Genomic DNA, 14,491 nt, shown 5'->3' on the forward strand with positions numbered 1-14,491 from the left:
CTCCCGCTTCTACTAATTGTGTTCATGTGTGTGTGTGAATTATACGTTTTTTTATGATTTTAGTAGAATAAATAAATTAAAAAAGATTCTTCGGGTTCGCCTGTTGGAGTGAGGGCCGAGAGCCTGAGCCCGGGAAGCCCCTCACTGAGCAACAGCTCGCGCCGCATCGCTGTAATTGGACGTCATAATTCCCGCTCTTTTATAGACGGGTGTGAAGTGGGATCCGTCCCTCACTAAGTTGTTATTTTAAAAGCTGTTAAGGAAAAATGTACAGATTTGTTTTTAACTGATGCGACAATTTATGATTCAAAGCGTTTTTCTCCTCAACTAAAAATGAGATATTCTTTCGAGTGTGCAACATCTTTTGTATGCAGCTTCATAAACATACAGCAAACCTGAAGAACACGGATGCGAAACACCTTCTTGGCTCAAGACAAAATCTCTTCTCTCGCAAAAAAAGCTTCCGGACGGGAAGTGTTCGGAAGAGACGGAAACACTCCTGATGCTAGCCTGTGCCGTGTCCTCAGATCTGTATTCGTCTGTCCTTATATTTCATTGACATTCGACATTAGGACCGACTTTTTCAGACATTGTTCGGATTTTAAATCTTCATTATGACAATTATTCATCGTAATATCTTTAGGCAAAGTCATTGCACAGCTTTCTTTGAAAACGCATTCTTAACTCTGGCATCTTATGGCGTAGAGAGACTTTATAGGATTGCAAGATACATATGTGTTGTAGGACTTGGATGCAGGCTTGCCAACCTTGAGACCTCAGAAATCGGGAGCATTTCAAAACCTCCGCGGGGGGGGGGGGGGGGTGGATCATCGGGGGAGGAGTGAGCAGCGGGTCGAGTTGTCGATTCTTGTTCAGTTTTCTGTCACTATCTTCCTCACCCTCTCAGACTTTGAAGAGACGCGCTACCATGGCAACCAAACAATGGGTTAGTTAAAGTCGGGTGGAAACAGTCCTGAGTAAATCTGATTTTGTCAGAAATTGGGAGAGGGCAATCATATCGGGAGGGTTGGCAAGTATGCTTGGGTGTGATGTTGGCACCAGCATCGTAACATTACACCCTATACCTAAACACAGAGATCTGTTGCGTGGTGAGCTGACTTTCAATTTGATCAAAATAATGTTTTTAATTTTTCAACATTAAATTATGTTGACTGTCTTTCATCCACAACGCGATGCGGGGGTGCATTTAGAGACAATTAAAGCTTTTTTTATTAGCCTTGAAGCCAAGAAGATCCTTTATCATTGATTATCCCGTTATTACAGTCGCATTAAGCATAGAGAAGCAGAGGAGCGCGTCCCAAAAGGTGCTTTCAGTGGTCGAATAAAGTCTGTTCGAACGAGGTGAGGCGAGAAAACCTGTCGCTTGAGACATTCCTGCCGTATTGTGATGTTTTATAGTCTTATAGTAGAGCCAATAAGAACTCAATGGAACAGACAGACGGTCCAGACTCACACACCCACAAGCACACACACACACCCACACACACACACACACACACACCACACACACACACACACACACACACACACACACACACACACACACACACACACACACGTGCAAGGGTTATTAAATGCAGCAGACAGTGAAGTAATTCTCCATTGTCCCCAAAGGACACGTTAGAAGCAATAAGTGGATAAAAGCATACACACATACCACCCACACACACACACACACACACACACACACACACACACACACACACACACGCACTTACATTAATGCATACAGGTACTAAGCAAGCAGACACACTTCAGTTCCTGTAAAAGAAGAAACGGACGGGAGTGAAATATTTCTGTGTTGGCCGAGGAGAGGAATCCATTTCCACGTCTCTGAGTCCCTTGGAAGTGTGCGAAGTTGTGAAAGACAATCTGCTTTATGGTCTTACCGTGTGCTGGGAACAAAACAGAATCAAACCAAATTGAGTATAATTCATTTTCGTGAAACTGGACGCAGCTGTGTAAACGTCTGGACTCAGACGAGGCATTTCCCACTGCCGTTGAAAGACAAATTGAATTGTCTGATGTATCTCATATTTGACCTCTTTTCGACGCACGAGGCCCTGAACTAGTTATCCCCGCAGCCGACAGACGGGACAGGAAACACACTACACCAGACGTGTTCTCACCCGTCCACCACAAAGCCGTTTTCCCAAACAACCAGAATACGATGCTTCTGCAGGAGAGCGGCCTGAACCCGCCAGCATGTGACCGGCGGTCGGCGGTCAGTGCTCTCCGTGACAGACGGATTCCTGCCCGATCCGCCTGCCAAGGGCCCGTTGTTTCACTCGGAGCCTCTTTAGGGACTTCATGTCTGACAGTTAAGGGTTTTGCTTTTTTAAGAGTCTTGTAAAGGGATAAGTGGGGCTGCAGGGAGGACTGTGGTTCTCTGTTTTAGAACAGCTCTAAACCCAGAGGTGGAACGCGCATTGTTTCCCAGTTCAGCGTCTGAGCCGGTGAACTAAAGACATCTCCACTACATTTAGTTATGTGTGTGTGTGGTGTGTGTGTGTGTGTGTGCGTGCGTGCGGTGTGTGTGTGCGTGCGTGTGTGTGTGCGTGTGTGTGTGTGTGCGTTCTGACCAGGTCAACCGAAGAGGGATTTCGCCTAATTTGAAGAGTTATTTGAGAACTCTAAAGATGCATTTATCCATTTATTCATGGGGAAACTGGATGTTTTTATTGGACTCAATCTAATAAGTTAATAAGAAATAAGAACAAAAGTAGACAAAATCTGTAGATTTGAAAATCTACGGAGACGACTCTGTCGTCCGGGGATCTAACCGCCTTCTGGAAAAGCTTCACAAGTACGTCGGTACGCAAATGCGCTTTGTGACACAAGTGACGGGACGCATTTCAGATTACGCACATACCCTGCGTACCAGTTATGTGCACCCCTGTACCAGAGCCATATTATTACTATTATATGGCTCTGCCCTGTACTACAGCAAGAGTATTCTGCGTCGGGACTTCCTGCAACAACACCACGCCGTTATCAAAGATGTTCTATTGAGAAGACGATCACTACGTGACAAAAGTTTTCAAAACCGTGGCTACTGAAATCAGTCTGACTAACTGCTGTCTGTGCAATTTACTCCGCGAGTTGGCAGACTTTATTTTGCTTACTTTAACATCATGTGTCATGGTGGGGCTAAGCCATTTCTTGGTATGGGTGTAGCCTACCCCAGCCATACCCTGGCGCTGCCACTGGTGGCACGTATGGGGCGGGCCATTCTGCACATGCGTTAAATGCGTTAAATATTTTAACGCAATTAATTCAAAAAATTAATTACCGCCGTTAACGCGATAATTTTGACAGCACTAATATATATATTGCTCGCATAAAATCCCCGGGGTTGTTGCTTTGTATGTCGGGGGCGGGAGATTCATGTGATTGGTTGTTGGTCGCAAAAAATCCCCAAGCTGTCAGACACGCCCAGCTCCAAGCTTTTCACGGTTTTTGAAAAGCTGCTGTGTGGACGTACCGTAAAAAGGAAAATGGGTCTTTTCCGGCGTGTCAGATTGTCCAGACTTCACCTCCTTCTAGGCCTTTATACTGTAATTCTATAATGACTGACCAATTTCCCTGCTTCCACATACATTTGACAGGCTTCACTGAGTGTGTATCCAGAGGCAGTGGTGCAGGAACCAATGGGTGCTGAGATGTCCATCAAACAGGAGGTTCTGGAACATGGGGCATGGCCCGGCCAATCAGGATCCCCGCACAGCAGCAGCGATACACCCGGCAGAACCAAGAGAGTGGGCAGTAGCACTGGCGGTAAGTCTTGCATTGCACATTAAACCGTGCCATCCAGTCTCTAGCCGTTACGGGAGTGTGGGTTCTAACTGTTGTGTTTTATGCAAAGGTATTGTATCTCACCAACACCAACAGCACCACCAGCACCTCCTGCAGCAGAGTATCAGCGAGGACAGCCTGCAGATGAACCTCTCTATGCCAGGTAAAGCATCATGGGTTCCCTTGCCAAACCCTAACATAACTGATAGAGCTTTTATTAGCTCTGAAGTGAAATGCAAATTCAACCAAATTCATTCATAACTAGCGGGACTCAACAGTTGCCTACATCTCAAACTGATCTACTATTACATTTTCTTTTGTACTTGATTTGAAGGAACATTTGAGTATTCAATCTTTTCTCCATCATAGGTCCCATCAGCATCGCCTGCAGGCTCAGGGCTCGTCCTCTGAAGGAGAATATCAATGTCACGAAGTCATGAATAAGGAAGTTCTCCAGCACTACCAGACTGGTCCTCCGTATCTTTCCTACCAGCAGCCAGGGATCTACTGGGGCCAGGAGGCCGGTCAGGCATCCAGACAGCAGCTGACCCTCCAGGCCCAGCAGCAACTCCAGAAGCTCCACATCAGATCACCGGGCTCCATATCTGGACACCCGCTGCACAAACAACCGCCACTCCACTCCCTGCAGCAGATCCACGACCAGCAGCCACATGATGGGAAATCAGAAAGCCCAAGTCCTCAGATGTACGCTGCCTCTTTGTCATCTCGCACCTCTCCCATGTCCCAGCAGAACTTTGCTTCTGTTTCCTCCAAGCATTCACTACCTAGCACACTACCACCTCCATGCTTCTGCAGGTCCAACCTGTCTTTGCTACCCAAAACCTGGGCTCCCACGCCGCTCTACCGGGTATAGTGGTTCCTGTGCGGATCCAAACACACGTGCCGTCATACGGTAGTGTTATGTACACCAGTGTAAGCCAGCTGATGGCGATGCATGGAAGTGGGGCACACGGGGGTAGGCCTGGGGGTGCGGACAACAACAGCATGTCTCAGCAAAGTCTCAGCAAGCCACCTGGAGGAATTGGCGGAGGCATAAGTGGGTCGGTTTCAACCTATCACACTTCCTCGGACAGACCGATGGTGCAGCGCTGCGTTATACCCCGCCTGGAAGGCTCCAGAGTCACTACCAGAGCAACGCTTACACACAGGGATCCCACTGTCGCTCACATCAGGCACCGTATCCACCACAGACGCCTCGGGATCTGGCATCGGAGGCAGCAAGCGCATGCTTTCCCCACCAGCTCTCTGGAGCTCTGCATCGAGACGAAGCAGCAGAAAAGAGTGAAGGAGGAGAGGATGTATGGACAGATCGTCAAGGAGATGAGTGCAGTGGAGCTGAGCGGAAGTGAAAACAAGCTTGAAAAGGGCAGAGGTCAGCGAGCCCGTCTGAAGAGCGAGGGATCCATGGATGACTCGGAAAGGATGTCCTCTTCTCCTCCACTCAGTGACTTCCCCGTTGCCACCAAGATTGCCATTCCCGTCCGATCCTCTGCCCCCCAGCCGTCTGACGTTCCCCGGGCCGAGAGCTTCACTCCCCCTCTTCAGATTGTCACAGATCGCTCACCGTCTTCAGGTGGACGGGACTCCCCGGAGGAACTCGATGTGGACGATTTGATCCCAGAGTTCAGCTCCAGCCCCCAGTCCATGGTGTCCTCCCACGATGCCGAGGACGCCGACAACACACATCAACCCGGGAAAGTCCCTGTGAACATGCTAGTTCAGCTAGCTGCCAACCAAAGCGCAGGATTATCCGGAGCGATGGGCCAGACGACGGGCAAGACGCTGCTTCTCACCGATGTGGCCGAGCAGTTTTGCCAGTTCCCTAAGCCTGCGCACGATGAGCCAAGTCAGCTGGTGTTTCCTGAACTACACCAAACCCAACAGCACCCAAACGACCTTGCACAGCTCCGTCTACAACTCGTGGTATGTGAGCTCATACAACCCCAATCCTCTGAACCTCAGCACCAAGGCTGCCTTGGCCCAACTGAGGTCCAAACAGAGGAGGGACTCTGATTGGATTTACTCAACCGCAGCCATGTCGCCTCCCAGCTCTGGAAAGCTGGTGTCGTCTGTGGCCTGGAAGCTGAGGCTGGATCAGGTATGTCAACCAGAACCATATCAGAATCAGAATCGAGTTTGTAGCGTTAACACACACAAGGAGTTTGCTTTGGTGTATGCTTGTGCAAACATAAACAACACAAGAAAGTACATTTTAAGAGGTCAAACATATAACGATACAACGAAACGGAACTATTTTACAATAGAAGCAAAAACCACTATACAACGTACAATACATATATGACGATGCATAACGAACTGCAGTGTGTTATATTTCAAATTGGAGGGCTGTGCAGAAATGTTTAACGTACATGCGCCCTCGCTGCGAAGGGGACCCAAGTTCCCATCAGCAGAAACACGTGGGTTTGCTATCCTGGCTCCAAGATAATAATAACTGAGATTTCTATAGCGCCTTTCAAGGGACCCAAGGTCGCTTGACAGGAATAGGGCAAGCACAAACAAAACAAAACAAAGGTCAGACAGACAAAACAACAGATCGATGTAGGGGCCGAAAGCCTTGGCAGACAGATGGGACTTGAGGGTCCTTTGAAGGCGTCCAGTGTGGGGATGTTGCGAATCTCCGCAGGGAGAGCGTTCCAGAGGGGGGGGGCTGCCACACTGAAGGCTCTGTCCCCGAAGGTTCGCAGTTTGGTGCGGGGGGTGGTAAGCAGGCCGGAGTCTGAAGACCGCAGGTTCCAGGGTGGGGCATGGGGGTGGAGGATGTCCGATAGGTACTGGGGGGCAAGGGCATGGAGGGACTTGTAGGTCAGGAGGAGGACTTTATAAGTTATGCGGGACTTGGTGGAAGATGGTGGAATGAGCTCCCATTGACATCAGGACGGCAGAAAGCTCACACACCTTCCAGACTGAAGACTCATCTCTCTCGACTCCACCTCGAGGATAGAACTACTAACAAAGCACTTATATACTAACAAAGGACTGGCTCCTCTAAAGCCAGTTGAGTAGCACTTGAAATGTTGTTGCTCGATGAAGCCTGATGTACTTTATGATTCTGTTTCTTCAAGTTTGTATTTTCTTGGTCGAACGCACTTATTGTAAGTCGCTTGGAGAAACACAAGCACAGGAAAGGTTGTGAAAGGCTGATAAATGCTTCTCCTCACCTCTCTGTGTCTTCCTTCTCGTCTCGTCACACCCCTGTAGTTGAAACCGGAGTTGATGCCAGTTGATGTCAGTCATTTCGGGAGGAAGATGAAGGGCGTTGTGTCGTGGGATCGTTCGAAGGAGGAGCAAGTAGAGAAGGAGGTTTCGGCCAAACAACCATCCGCCGAACCGTCACGCATCAAGATCTTCGAAGGCGGGTAGGTCCAACAAGCGTACTCTTCGTCCAATAAGTGACTCAACGTTCACATCAACAAGGCAAGGTCAACAAGGCGTTGTTATTGTCATTCGCACATACACTGAACAAAAATATAAACGCAACACTTTTGTTTTTTGCTCCCATTTTTCATGAGATGAACTCAAAGATCTAAAACATTTTCTATAAACACAAAATAACCATTTCTCTCAAATATTGTTCACAAATCTGAAAGAATCTGTGATAGTGAGCACTTCTGCTTTGCCAAGATAATCCATCCCACCTCACAGGCGTGGCATATCAAGATGCTGATTAGACAGCATGATTATTGCACAGGTGTGCCTTAGGCTGGCCACCATAAAAGGCCACTCTGAAACGTGCAGCTTTGCTTTATTGGGGGGGTCTGGGGGGGTCCGAAAACCAGGCAGTATCTGGTGTGAGGGGTAGGATTAGGGTTAGGGGTAGGGGTAGGGTTATGTTGTGAATCGAGTGGCCCATGGTGGTGGTGGGGTTATGGTGTGGGCAGGTGTATGTTATGGACGACGAACACAAGCCACATTACCCTAACCCTAAAAGTGTCCGTTCAAAAATAATTTCCGCTTAGCGCAACACCGCATCAGTTGCGCAACTCGCAAATAGTTCATCCTAATGTCTAACGTCTAGCACTTCATGTGAGAAAGAGATGTCCTGGATGGGTTGATCTGTTGGTGATGAAGACCTTTGACCGGCACTTTTCTCATTTCGTCCGGAAGATTTAAACTTTAACGGACATGTTGACCGGAGAAAAAATATTCTAACGGGAACTCTGCTACAGTGCAGTTATGACAATGAACATCTTAGGGCACGGGCTCCTCCAACAGCGCAACACCGTAAATACAAATCGAATAGAAATAGTGCAATCAGAGTCTATATACAAGTAATTGGAATATGATATATTAGATACATAATTTCTACGTTTGCAAACAGGTGAATGTTATGGAGGTTCTAGTGCAGGTGTTCAACAGTGTTCTATTTGGTGATATTAAAGTGTTCTAGATCAGTGTTTCTCAAACTTTTTCATACCAAGGACCACCTAACTCCACAAATATCCAAAATCACATCGTTTTTCTAGAACAGATTACAAATCGCCTCAACATGGTACAAACAAGTGGCAACATGTGTGACAAAGGTGTTGCCCTGGGCTATATCATGACATCAAAAGAAACTTTAGCTCGCTCCATTGCGGAGATATTCCCGCGAGCGTGTGGAAAACTTAAATGTATTTATTTATTTCAAATGTGAAATGTTACCAATATACTCGCGGACCACTAGGGGGCGCAGTGGTCCGCGGACACTTTGAGAAGCACTGTTCTAGATGAATAGCACTCAAGAGTTTTGAATGGTAGTCCCTGGACAATAGATAGGGGTTTAGTTCAAGCTGTTTGCCCGTGAGCTTACGGTGGATTACATCATACAAAGTAGACTTGAGTTTATGGTAACCTCCCTGAGAGACCAGACGAGCAGAAAGCCCACCGAGTGTATTACTGGAAGTCCATTTATTCGTCTGTGACTGGGTGGGATTAAGCTGCCGAATTATCCGAACCCCAACGAGACCTTAAAGTCAATAATCAAAGGAAAAAGTTAGCCTTCCAAAGAAATCAACGTGTAAATTAATCTTCATTTAAAAGGCCTATATTCGATCAAGACACAAATGCTTCATCATCATTATCCATGACATAGAAGTGAAGTCGGTTACTTTGGACGCCAATGGAAAAAAGGAGGTCGGAAATCAATTTTGGTGAGAAACCATTGGGTCTGATTTTGACAGTAATTTGGTCTGAGATTGCTAAAATAACCAGAGGAAATTGAGGAAGCGGATTCCAAGCCATTATGGTTCCTCCAGAGTCAAGAGTCAATCCATCAGCTCACACATCAAAGCGGTGTCTGGAAGTCATAGTGAGTTGACCTTTAAACGCGTTGTTGCCCGATAATAGATATTATGTTCGCTAACTCAAAGTTATAACAAGTTTTAGAACGACTTTTAGAAATGTAAGCCAGCAGGAGATTGGAGGACGGGCTCCTGATGAGATGACGTTAGAGTCACCTACAGACCCCTAACCCCCGCTATTCAGCTGCTTTCTTCTCATAACAAATCATCCTCACAGCTCAACAAACCCAGATGACTTTCCTACGGACTCCAAGCACATCTGTTTCAGCCAATCAGAACATCTTCTTAAGTCTGAAACAAATCCTTTAACAACCTATTCCACTATTATATTGATGCTAATGATGATGAACACGAGGGCTACTCCCCATAAGCTTCAGCCCTCCCGCTTCTACTAATTGTGTTCATGTGTGTGTGTGAATTATACGTTTTTTTATGATTTTAGTAGAATAAATAAATTAAAAAAGATTCTTCGGGTTCGCCTGTTGGAGTGAGGGCCGAGAGCCTGAGCCCGGGAAGCCCCTCACTGAGCAACAGCTCGCGCCGCATCGCTGTAATTGGACGTCATAATTCCCGCTCTTTTATAGACGGGTGTGAAGTGGGATCCGTCCCTCACTAAGTTGTATTTTAAAAGCTGTTAAGGAAAAATGTACAGATTTGTTTTTAACTGATGCGACAATTTATGATTCAAAGCGTTTTTCTCCTCAACTAAAAATGAGATATTCTTTCGAGTGTGCAACATCTTTTGTATGCAGCTTCATAAACATACAGCAAACCTGAAGAACACGGATGCGAAACACCTTCTTGGCTCAAGACAAAATCTCTTCTCTCGCAAAAAAAGCTTCCGGACGGGAAGTGTTCGGAAGAGACGGAAACACTCCTGATGCTAGCCTGTGCCGTGTCCTCAGATCTGTATTCGTCTGTCCTTATATTTCATTGACATTCGACATTAGGACCGACTTTTTCAGACATTGTTCGGATTTTAAATCTTCATTATGACAATTATTCATCGTAATATCTTTAGGCAAAGTCATTGCACAGCTTTCTTTGAAAACGCATTCTTAACTCTGGCATCTTTATGGCGTAGAGAGACTTTATAGGATTGCAAGATACATATGTGTTGGTAGGACTTGGATGCAGGCTTGCCAACCTTGAGACCTCAGAAATCGGGAGCATTTCAAAACCTCCGCGGGGGGGGGGGGGGGGTGGATCATCGGGGGAGGAGTGAGCAGCGGGTCGAGTTGTCGATTCTTGTTCAGTTTTCTGTCACTATCTTCCTCACCCTCTCAGACTTTGAAGAGACGCGCTACCATGGCAACCAAACAATGGGTTAGTTAAAGTCCGGGTGGAAACAGTCCTGAGTAAATCTGATTTTGTCAGAAATTGGGAGAGGGCAATCATATCGGGAGGGTTGGCAAGTATGCTTGGGTGTGATGTTGGCACCAGCATCGTAACATTACACCCTATACCTAAACACAGAGATCTGTTGCGTGGTGAGCTGACTTTCAATTTGATCAAAATAATGTTTTTAATTTTTCAACATTAAATTATGTTGACTGTCTTTCATCCACAACGCGATGCGGGGGTGCATTTAGAGACAATTAAAGCTTTTTTTATTAGCCTTGAAGCCAAGAAGATCCTTTATCATTGATTATCCCGTTATTACAGTCGCATTAAGCATGAGAAGCAGAGGAGCGCGTCCCAAAAGGTGCTTTCAGTGGTCGAATAAAGTCTGTTCGAACGAGGTGAGGCGAGAAAACCTGTCGCTTGAGACATTCCTGCCGTATTGTGATGTTTTATAGTCTTATAGTAGAGCCAATAAGAACTCAATGGAACAGACAGACGGTCCAGACTCACACACCCACAAGCACACACACACACCCACACACACACACACACACACACACACACACACACACACACACACACACACACACACACACACACACACACACACACACACACGTGCAAGGGTTATTAAATGCAGCAGACAGTGAAGTAATTCTCCATTGTCCCCAAAGGACACGTTAGAAGCAATAAGTGGATAAAAGCATACACACATACACACACACACACACACACACACACACACACACACACACACACACACACACACACACGCACTTACAGTAATGCATACAGGTACTAAGCAAGCAGACACACTTCAGTTCCTGTAAAAGAAGAAACGGACGGGAGTGAAATATTTCTGTGTTGGCCGAGGAGAGGAATCCATTTCCACGTCTCTGAGTCCCTTGGAAGTGTGCGAAGTTGTGAAAGACAATCTGCTTTATGGTCTTACCGTGTGCTGGGAACAAAACAGAATCAAACCAAATTGAGTATAATTCATTTTCGTGAAACTGGACGCAGCTGTGTAAACGTCTGGACTCAGACGAGGCATTTCCCACTGCCGTTGAAAGACAAATTGAATTGTCTGATGTATCTCATATTTGACCTCTTTTCGACGCACGAGGCCCTGAACTAGTTATCCCCGCAGCCGACAGACGGGACAGGAAACACACTACACCAGACGTGTTCTCACCCGTCCACCACAAAGCCGTTTTCCCAAACAACCAGAATACGATGCTTCTGCAGGAGAGCGGCCTGAACCCGCCAGCATGTGACCGGCGGTCGGCGGTCAGTGCTCTCCGTGACAGACGGATTCCTGCCCGATCCGCCTGCCAAGGGCCCGTTGTTTCACTCGGAGCCTCTTTAGGGACTTCATGTCTGACAGTTAAGGGTTTTGCTTTTTTAAGAGTCTTGTAAAGGGATAAGTGGGGCTGCAGGGAGGACTGTGGTTCTCTGTTTTTAGAACAGCTCTAAACCCAGAGGTGGAACGCAGCATTGTTTCCCAGTTCAGCGTCTGAGCCGGTGAACTAAAGACATCTCCACTACATTTAGTTATGTGTGTGTGTGTGTGTGTGTGTGTGTGTGTGTGTGCGTGCGTGCGTGCGTGTGTGTGTGTGCGTGCGTGTGTGTGTGTGCGTGTGTGTGTGTGTGCGTTATGACCAGGTCAACCGAAGAGGGATTTCGCCTAATTTGAAGAGTTATTTGAGAACTCTAAAGATGCATTTATCCATTTATTCATGGGGAAACTGGATGTTTTTATTGGACTTCAATCTAATAAGTTAATAAGAAATAAGAACAAAAGTAGACAAAATCTGTAGATTTGAAAATCTGTCTTTTTCGGTCGGTAGGTAGGTAGGTAGGTAGGTAGGTAGGTAGGTAGGTAGGTGGGTAGGTGGGTAGGTGGGTAGGTAGGTAGGTAGGTAGGTAGGTAGGTAGGTAGGTAGGTAGGTAGGTGGGTAGGTGGGTAGGTAGGTAGGTAGGTAGGTAGGTGGGTGGGTAGGTGGGTAGGTAGGTAGGTAGGTTAGTAGGTAGGTAGGTAGGTAGGTAGGAGTATGTTCGGATCGGATTGGACTGGCTGGCTGGCTGGCTGGCTGGCTGGCTAGGTATGGCTGGCTGGCTGGCTGGATGGCTGATGGCTGGCTGGCTGGTGGCTGGCTGGCTGTGGCTGGCTGGCTGCTGGCCTGGCTGGCTGTGCTGGAGGTGGCTGGCTGGCTGGCTGGCTGCTGGCTGGCTGGTGGCTGGCTGCTGCTGGCTCGTGGCTGGCTGGCTGGCTGGCTGGCTTGCTGGGTGGCTGGCGGTGGCTGGCTGGCTGGGGGGCTGGCTGGCTGGCTGGCTGCTTGCTGGCTGGCTGGCTGGTGGGTGGCTGGTGGTGGCTGGCGCTGTGGCTGGCTGGTGGCTGGCTGGCTGGTGGCTGGCTCGTGGCTGGCTGGCGCTGGCTGGCTGGCTGGCTGGTGGCTGCGGCTGGCTGGCTGCTGGTGGCTGCTGGTGGCTGGCTCGTGGCCTGGCTGGCTGGTGGCTGGCTGGCTGGTGGCTGGCGGCTGGCTGCTGGCTGGTGGCTGGCTGGCTGATGGTGGCTGGCTGGCTGGCTGGCCTGGCTGGCTGGCTGGCGGCTGGCGGCTGGCTGGCTGGCTGCTGGCTGGTGGCTGGCGGCTGGCGCTGGCTGGTGGCTGGGGATGGCTGGTGGCTGGCTGGCTCTGGTGGTGCTGGCCTGGCTGGCTGGGCTGGCTGGCTGGCTGTGCTTCTGGTGGCTGGCTCGTGGCTGGCTGGCTGGTGCTGCTGGCTGGTGGTGGCGGCTTGGCTGGCTGGTGGGCTGGCTGTGGCTGTGGCTGGCTGGCTGTGGCTGGCTTGCTGGCTGGCTTGGCTGGCTGGCTGGTGGCTGGCTGGCTGGCTGGTGGCTGCTGGCTGCTGGGCTGGGGCTGGCTGGCTGGCTGGCTGGTGGTGGCTGGCTGGTGGCTGGTGGCTGGCTGGCTGGCTGGATTGGTGGCTGGGTGGTGGCTGGTGGTGGTGGCTGGTGGATGGTGGTGGCTGGGTGGTGGCTGGTGGTGGTGGCTGGATGGGTGGTGGCTGGGTGGTGGCTGGGTGGTGGCTGGGTGGTGGCTGGGTGTTGGCTGGGTGGTGGCTGGGTGGTGGCTGGGTGTTGGCTGGGTGGTGGCTGGGTGGTGGTGGTGTGGCTGGTGGTGGCTGGCTGGTTGCTGGTGGATGATGGATGGTGGATGGATGGATGGATGGATGGTGGATGGATGGTGGATGGATGGATGGATGGATGGATGGATAGATAATAAATATAATGCAGGATATTATTGTGCAACAAATACAATGTATATATCTTTTTTATTTTGTAAGCCCCACTCAGTCCTTGTCCCCTGTTGTGTCTTCCAGGTATAAATCCAACGAGGACTATGTCTACGTGCGAGGTCGCGGTCGGGGGAAATATATCTGCGAGGAGTGTGGCATCCGCTGCAAAAAGCCGAGCATGCTGAAGAAACACATCCGCACACACACCGACGTGCGGCCCTACGTCTGCAAGTTCTGCAACTTCGCCTTCAAGACCAAAGGTAGGGATTAGTTTACCCTTCATTCGTGCATTTTGAACTTTTGTGTCGTCGACTCGGACACTTTTCCCTCTTGTTTGACCTGTTTATAAATCTGTATTCCACCTGTTTACGATTTTAATTCCAATTTATTACACATCAATTATAACCCGAATGTGTATTACATGTGTTAAGCCAACCTAACTGCAATGTATTACCCAGTATTTTCACTTCTTTTAAGGATTTTATCGCAGGTCGAAATTCAGCCATGGAACACAGAATAAAACCAATGAAAGTCGTAACCATGGTTTCTTTCTTGTGAAGAATTTTTGTATGGAACCATTTATGTTATTTTTGACATACTTATTCCGACATGAAACATTAGCAAATGGGTCGAAATAGACCGGAGGAAAACAGAAATGTTAAACTGCTTTTTAATTCATCTAAAGGTGAAGTAGAAGTGAGTGTATTTTCTGATCA

General features: G+C 48.3%; 1 protein-coding gene across 1 annotated transcript in view; it reads left to right on the forward strand.

The window, feature by feature from the left end:
* Nucleotides 1-14,491, forward strand: part of hivep2a (HIVEP zinc finger 2a) — a 39,396-nt gene that overhangs the window by 12,005 nt on the left and 12,900 nt on the right. Inside the window, exon 9 of the mRNA XM_034079382.1 lies at nt 13,860-14,035. Within this exon, the coding sequence (XP_033935273.1) occupies nt 13,860-14,035 (176 nt within the window). The remainder of the gene's footprint in view (nt 1-13,859; nt 14,036-14,491) is intronic.

The sequence above is a fragment of the Pseudochaenichthys georgianus genome, unplaced genomic scaffold, assembly GCF_902827115.2.
Source record: "Pseudochaenichthys georgianus unplaced genomic scaffold, fPseGeo1.2 scaffold_602_arrow_ctg1, whole genome shotgun sequence".
Taxonomy (NCBI): Eukaryota; Metazoa; Chordata; class Actinopteri; order Perciformes; family Channichthyidae; genus Pseudochaenichthys; species Pseudochaenichthys georgianus.